This window comes from Amphiura filiformis, chromosome 2, assembly GCF_039555335.1.
Source record: "Amphiura filiformis chromosome 2, Afil_fr2py, whole genome shotgun sequence".
Lineage (NCBI taxonomy): Eukaryota > Metazoa > Echinodermata > Ophiuroidea > Amphilepidida > Amphiuridae > Amphiura > Amphiura filiformis.
Window position 1 is genome coordinate 79,355,714 of NC_092629.1, and position 7,576 is coordinate 79,363,289.

At 40.6% G+C, this 7,576-nt stretch overlaps 2 protein-coding genes across 2 annotated transcripts; both read left to right on the plus strand.

Annotated features, from left to right (window-relative positions):
- Positions 1–2,364: 2,364 nt before the first annotated feature.
- Positions 2,365–4,491, plus strand: LOC140143651 (uncharacterized). Its single transcript, XM_072165470.1, has one exon. It carries the CDS (start codon positions 2,365–2,367, stop codon positions 4,489–4,491), a length of 2,127 nt encoding a protein of 708 aa, XP_072021571.1.
- A 35-nt stretch (positions 4,492–4,526) lies between these two features.
- On the plus strand, positions 4,527–5,669 carry LOC140143662 (uncharacterized). The gene has a single exon (XM_072165482.1). The coding sequence runs from the start codon at positions 4,527–4,529 to the stop codon at positions 5,667–5,669; it is 1,143 nt and encodes a 380-aa protein (XP_072021583.1).
- The last annotated feature ends 1,907 nt before the right edge of the window (positions 5,670–7,576 follow it).

Below are 7,576 nucleotides of genomic sequence, written 5' to 3' on the forward strand. Positions count from 1 at the left end.
AAGTTGACAACAATGTGGTTACCAAGATGCTGCTAGAACAACATGTGAGATCTAGCCTTCCAAAACGAACATTGCAGCCGTTTACAAACGACCCACTGCAGTTCACTTCCTTCATAAGGAACTTTGAGTACACTATTGAAAACAGAGGAACTAACAGTCAAGATTGTTTACTATTTCTGGAGCAGTTTACCAGAGGAGAAGCCAACAGTTTGGTAAAAAGTTGCTTGCAGATGAAAGATGATACCGGATATCAAGAGGCTAAGAAGCTGCTTCAGAAGAGATTTGGTAATGTACATCGCATTGCGGAAGCATATCTCTCCAAAATGAGGGCGTGGCCTAATATCACCAATGAAGACTCATCAGGCTTACAAGAGATGTCCTTGTTTTTGATGGAATGTAAAAATACCATGGAGTCTCTTGGCTATACTAGTGAGCTGCACAGCACTGCGAATATTAGACTGCTTGTTGGCAAACTTCCTTACAAGATGAAGGACAGATGGCGTCAAAGAGTAGACTATATTGAAGAAGATGTGGGTCGTCCGGTTAGGTTTGAGGATTTTTCTCTCTTTGTTGAGAAACAAGCAAGAATCCAGAACAATGCTGCATTTGGGAAAATAAGTGATAGAGAAGGTAATAATAATTATAAAGGTGCAAATAGCAAGCCTAAAGTGAAGAGGAACTTTGCTACAAGTACAGATGAAAGTTTTGCTGCAAATACTGCTGCAGACCAGAAGGCAGATAAAAAATCCTGCAACTACTGTGAGAAAGAGAACCATAATTTGGACAACTGCTTCAAATTAATGAAGTTACCAGCGGAGCAAAAGCTGAAGTATCTGAAAGAGCAAGGTATGTGCTTTGGCTGCCTTAAAAAGGCAAAGCACATCAGTAAAGCGTGCACGAATAAATTATCATGCAACAAGTGTAATAAAATCACCCAACAGTGCTTCACCTAGAAAGGCTAGACACAGCATCCAAGAAGCAAGACACAGCACCCAAGGATAAAGAAGAAAAGGTGACAAATGCTGGTGTATGTCATTGTCATCATACAGGCGCCGGAGATAATTCATCGCCGTGCATCATTCCTGTAAAAATCAGATCAAGTTCTACAGGAATCACTGTGGAAACTTATGCATACTTAGACTCGGGTACACGGTTGTTTGATGGGATCATTTATTAATTTTCCAAACAAAACATCATGTACAACCAAATTTTAGGCTTAAACAGCTAAAACTGGTATCATGCTAATGTATGCAGATGCTTTTGAGTCGTTCTCAACTTTCATTTCCCCTCTTTAACAAAATTATTCACTTTTATAGTATTTTTTAAAGCTTTTTCGGATATAAAATGTATATATTTATGACAAAATTGGTGGCGCTATTTAGTTACTGGAAATTACCCTTTTTAGCTTATAATACAAATAATTCCATTTATTGTTTAATAAAATAAGGTTATAAAATTTCCTTATTGCTTGTTTCACCTATTCCAGCTGTTTTAATGGCGGTATCAATCACCTAACCCTTGCAAATAAAGAAATACGATCTAGGATAAATAGCGCCATCTATAGTTTGCATTTAGTTAATAATGAAGCCAATTCTATATACATCAAACAGCCGTGGGTAGCGATGCTACATTTTGTACTACGAATTTAAGCCAGCAACTCAATCTTAAAGGAAGGTCTACTACGTTAGATATTCAGACCATGACTGGAAGCAGGAAGGTCAATAGTAGAATCCTACAGGGACTAGAAATTTATGACATGGACACGAAAAACAGTGTGATGCTGCCAAAGGTATACACCAAGGAGGAAATTCCTGCACGTATGGATCATGTTGTCACTCAGGAGCAGATTTCAAGCTGGCCATATTTAGAGAAAGTGTGTCTAACCAGATTGGAAGATGAAGCAAATGCACACATAGGTCTGCTCATCGGGAATAATGTGCCACAAGTCTTCGAACCCTGGGAAGTGATACATAGCAGCAATGATGGTCCATATGCCTGCAGAACTTTGCTTGGCTGGACGGTGTATGGGATGAACAATAAATCATCGTCACCGCTTACCATAACAAGAACAAGAGTGGAAGAAACGCTCGACCACCAGCTGGTGAAGTTATTCAACCATGATTTCACAGAGCGCATCACTGAAGACCTACCAGAGAAGAGTTTGAATGACCAACAGTTTCTAGCTGATGTAAACAACACAACTAGACTCATTGAAGGTCACTACCAGATAGGATTACCCTCAAAGATCACAACAAGAAATTTCCCAACAATAGACAGCAAGCAGAAGTGAGAGCAGCGCATCTGAAGAAGAGGTTTTCCAAGAACCCTGAGTTTCATGCGGATTACAAGTCTGTAGTAAATGACATGATAAACAAGGAATACGCCCAGAAGGTGCCTGAAGAAGAAGAAATAGGTGAATCTGGCAGAACGTGGTACATTCCACATCATGGGGTGTACCACCCCAGAAAGAACAAATTGCGTGTTGTTTATGATTGTGCAGTCAACTATATGGGACATTCACTCAACAAGGAGTTGTTACAGGGCCCCGATCTTACTAGTTCATTAGTAGGAGTGATGCTGCGATTTAGACAAGAATGCATTGCGGTGACAGCAGACATTGAAAGTATGTTTCACCAGGTTCAGGTACCGGAAAGTGATCGCAACTTACTGCGTTTCCTTTGGTGGCCGGAAGGAGAAGTAGATAAACCCTTGCAGACTTATCGCATGAAGGTCCATTTATTTGGAGCCACCTCGTCGCCATCTTGTGCGAACTATGCTCTCAGAAGAACAGCAGAAGAAGCTGGAGTCAAGTACGACAAAGTAGTTACAAGTTCTATGCTACATAATTTCTATGTAGATGACATGCTCAGATCAGTTAAATCTGAAGAGAAAGCTGTTGATCTTGTGAGTGATCTAAAGAAGGCTTGTAAAGATGGCGGGTTCAACTTGACTAAGTGGACAAGCAACAGCCGCACAGTGCTTCAGTCTATACCTGAGGAAGATAGATCCAAGGACATGGCACTCGTAGATTTGGACACTGAAAATCTACCCACAGAAAGAGTGCTAGGAATGTTGTGGTCCCCTGAAGCTGACAAATTTGGATATCAAATAACAGTGAAAGACCGCCCACCTACTCGAAGAGGAATACTATCAGTGGTCAGTTCTGTGTACGACCCGCTGGGATTCATCAGTCCTGCAATCTTACCAGCAAAGCAACTGATGCAAGAATTATGCAAGCTCAAGATTGGATGGGATGAAGAAATTCCTGGAGCACACCTCAGAATGTGGCAACAGTGGATAGCAGAGTTACCAAAGTTGGAACATCTAACAGTTGACAGATGTTATAAGCCACCACATTTTGGCAAGGTGAAGTCAACACAATTGCATCACTTCGCGGATGCCAGCTTGAAGGGCTATGGTACTGTGAGTTATTTGAGGTCTGAGAATGAAGATGGCGATATTCACTGTGCTTTAGTTATTGCCAAAGCAAGAGTTGCACCGGTGAAACAAGTAACAGTACCCAGGCTAGAACTCAATGCTTCAACAGTTGCAGTGAGAGTGAACACTATGATCCAGCATGAACTTGATATTCCAATCAACAAGACAGTCTTCTGGACTGACAGTATGACAGTTTTGAGATACATCAACAATGAGGCTGCACGCTTCAAGACATTTGTAGCCAATAGACTTGGAGTGATCCATGATGGCTCACATGCATCACAGTGGAGGTATGTCCCAACTAAAGACAACCCTGCTGATGATAGTTCAAGAGGACTCTCAATTGACCAACTCCTCACAACTGATCGTTGGTTGAAAGGTCCTAAGTTTCTCTGGAGTGGAGAAGAAGAATGGCCAGCATGTCAAGATATTGGCCAGGGTGTTCAGGAAGATGATATGGAAGTGAAGAAGGTGAATGTGATGATGGTACAAGATGGCAAAGAGACAAAGAGTCAGAAGGAAGAGACTGTTGTGAACGTGAAGGATGATGATGAAGTGAAAAGTAAGAAGGTGAAGGATAGAGTTGAAGATGAAATGAATGGAGTGGAAATGCTGATGAAACACTTTTCATCATGGCACCGCCTGAAGAAAGCAATCGCTTGGATCCTGAAGGTGAAGAAACAACTCATTCAGAGGAGCAGAGAAAGAAAGAAAGCTCATTTGAGCACAAAGGACTCTAATGCCAGCCAACCATCAGACAAAGATCAGGAGCAGAAAACTCAAAAAGGTTGTATCCAGCCACTCACAGTGTCTGACATGCAAGACGCTGAAAAGGCAGCTATTGGAATTGCACAGAGAAAAGCATTTCCACAAGAGATAGCGATCTTGGAAAGCAAGACTAGTAGTCCTGGTAGCAGAAGAGGTAAAGACGGTGTGAAGTTGAAGAAGATAAGTTCAATATCCAAGTTGAACCCTTTTGTGAAAGATGGCTTACTAAGAGTCGGTGGTCGTCTTGCCAGAGCTGCTATGCCAGAAGATGAGAAATTCCTGTGATTTTGCCAAAGGAGAGCTGTATAACTGATCTGGTAATGCGTGAGATCCATGAAGTTACAGGACATGGAGGACGTAATCATATGCTGTCACGCCTACAAAGGAGGTTCTGGATAGTGAGCGCAAATTCAACTGCCAGAAGGATAATTGGAAGTTGTGTTACTTGCAGGAAACAGAGAGCAAAGGTCGCTGAGCAACAAATGGCAGATCTTCCAAGATCCAGAGTGAACCCAGAAGAAGCACCATTTACTAGAGTTGGTGTTGATTATTTCGGACCAGTAGAAGTAAAGAGAGGACGAAGTGTAGTCAAGAGATACGGCATGGTCTTCACCTGCCTAGCTGTTAGAGCTATCCACATTGAAAAGGCTGACACACTTGAAACAGATTCTTGTATCTGTGCAATACGCCGCTTTATTGCAAGGAGAGGCCAAGTCAAGGAAGTATGGTCAGACAACGGCACAAATTTAGTAGGTGCTAAAAGGGAGCTACAAGAACAAATACGCAAGTGGAATCAAGCACAGATTCACAGTGAGCTTCTACAAGATCATGTAGATTGGAGATTTAATCCACCCGCGGGGTCTCACTTTGGAGGTGTTTGGGAGAGGATGATCAGGACCATCAGAAAGGTGATGATGTCTGTGTCCAAGGAGCAGATGTTGACCGATGAAGCTCTGCAAACACTCTTTTGTGAAGCTGAAGCAGTAGTAAACAGCAGACCCATTACTAAAGTCTCAAGTGATGCGGGAGATCTTGAAGCACTTACCCCCAATCACCTGCTTTTGCTTAAAGGCAAACCGACACTTCCACCAACTTTGACAGAAAAAACAGATCAGTATGCCAAAAAGAGATGGCGACAAGTACAATACATGTCTGATTTGTTTTGGAAGCGTTGGACATCAGAATACCTTGTACAGCAGCAAGAGCGCCAGAAGTGGCTCTTTCCAAAGAGCAATCTTAAGGTCGGTGACATCGTACTAGTAGTAGATGGATCCAAACCTAGGAATATGTGGCCAATGGGAAAGGTGACAGCAACCAGACCAGACAAGAATGGATTTGTTAGACAGGTGGAAATTAAGACAAGATCTACAACATTAGTCAGACCAGTGGCTAAATTGTGCCTGTTACTTGAAGCAGAGTACCCAGAAACAAAGACGCTGCAAACAGCGAATGAAAGCAAATAAGTGTCACAGCATGTTTGAGATGAAGTTGAGATGATGAACTGAAAGAAAGTCTATGTGACAATTTTATTGTTACAATCTCAACTGACAAAACTCATGCACAAATGAAGTGAACACTATAATGACAATTACCAATTATGTGAGTGGAGCCAAATGTTAAGTTGTGAAGTTTCTGCTCTAGATTTTTTAGATAAGGCGAGCTGAGGCGCCTGGTAACCTCCTGGACGGGATGTCCTTTGGGAAGCAAATGTCCCATAAACACTTGCAGTACTTCACACTTGGCAAAAGGCCGACTCACAGGAAGGAGAAATGAAATTCTCAAATTCTGAAGTTATCATCCAGCAGTTTGGATTCCAGTTAACCAGCAGTCATCGAGGTTCAACAGGCATCAATCACTCGTGTGCAGAGGCCCCAAGAGAAATCCAGAGATTTCAACTGTAGCTCAACAGATAGCATGTGTGATCGACATCGAGGGTAGCAGTGACCAGCATGGCTAGATTGTGTCAGGAACTGAAATTTTCAGCGTTGGTAGTTACAACTGGATTTGAACCAAGATTTTCAACACAAGGACATAGCTGATTTATATTTGCAGAAGTGACTGCATGAAACTAAACGTGTAAAAAAGGATCAGCTATTATTATTTTAAGTGAAATGAAAAAGGCCCATTTTGTTGGCAAAATGTGCAAAGTTGGAAATTAAATGCAATAATTTATCATCATGGTTGTGCACAGGTGATAATTCAAAGTTACCATGGTTGTGCACAGGTAATTTTGTTAGCATTGTATGCTTCATTGTGAAAAGGTGTCACTATGGTTGTGCACAGGTGATACACTAAGCATTTTACATGTATACGCTCCAAAATAGTTTCAAAATATATTATCATGGTTGTGCCCAGATAATGTGCTGTTCAGGATGTGACCAACATGGAAGCGCTGCAATCTATTAGTACCTGCATCACCACGAAGGAACATCAAGTGCCACATTTACCACGTGACCTGCCTTATGGTTTGAAATTTTACAATTTGGAGTGAGCAACCACTTTCACATGGAATCCAAAATTAATGTTTTGCAGTTTTGGGCCATTATTGGATAAATTCCAACACGATTTGCACATGCCAACTTTCCAAGTGGATAAATGACCATGGTTACTAGTATTTGAGACCATAAGGCTGCTATGGCTGTACCCAGGCAGTTATATGTGTAAATTTGTGTAATTTCAAGTATAATTTGCAGTATTGATCAGGAGCTAAATTGATAAACAACATTAGTGTGTGCTATATTTCTTCACAAGTTCACATTTAAAGGAATTTTAGTTCAAGCTGTAAAAGTCAAGTTTGTTTCATTCAAACAGTCATATTGTGCTTGTGCTTTCATTAGCCTTTTCAGTCATCAAAGTTGTTTTGAAAATCAAAAATTGAGATGTTGATCAGTATTTCAGAAACACACTTGTAGTCTCACACACAAAAGAAAGGTCAGTGAGATTTATCACTTAGTTTTGTTTTTATTTCACAGACAGTTCTGAGATAATTACATGTACGTTAAGTTACATGTTCAGTCATGATCAATATACTTTATTTGAAGCCAAATAAGCCAATTGGTACAAAGCTTGTGGATAATTGTCCAAACTTGATTGATTCAATATTATTGTTCAGGCTAATTTTGTAGTAATTAACATATTTTTGTCAAATTTCAAGTTGATTCATGGACACTTCCAGGTGAAATGTCAGATTTGCTTTAGTTTTTTAGAGTTTTCAAAAGTAGAGTTGTTATCTAAAAATTGAGTTCATTATTGAGTTTCATGTGATAGATAGTAAATGCCCGAGTAAATGGCACTTTAGGTTTATTGTTAGGTAATTGTATGCAGGCAGCATAAATTAAGGCGCCGGAATGTTAGTGCCATTTCCTCAAGT

Coding starts and splice junctions, on each gene's coding strand:
- LOC140143662 (XM_072165482.1), top strand. CDS start 4,527: ATGCGTGAGATCCATGAAGTTACAGGACATGGAGGACGTAATCATATG.
- LOC140143651 (XM_072165470.1), top strand. CDS start 2,365: ATGATAAACAAGGAATACGCCCAGAAGGTGCCTGAAGAAGAAGAAATA.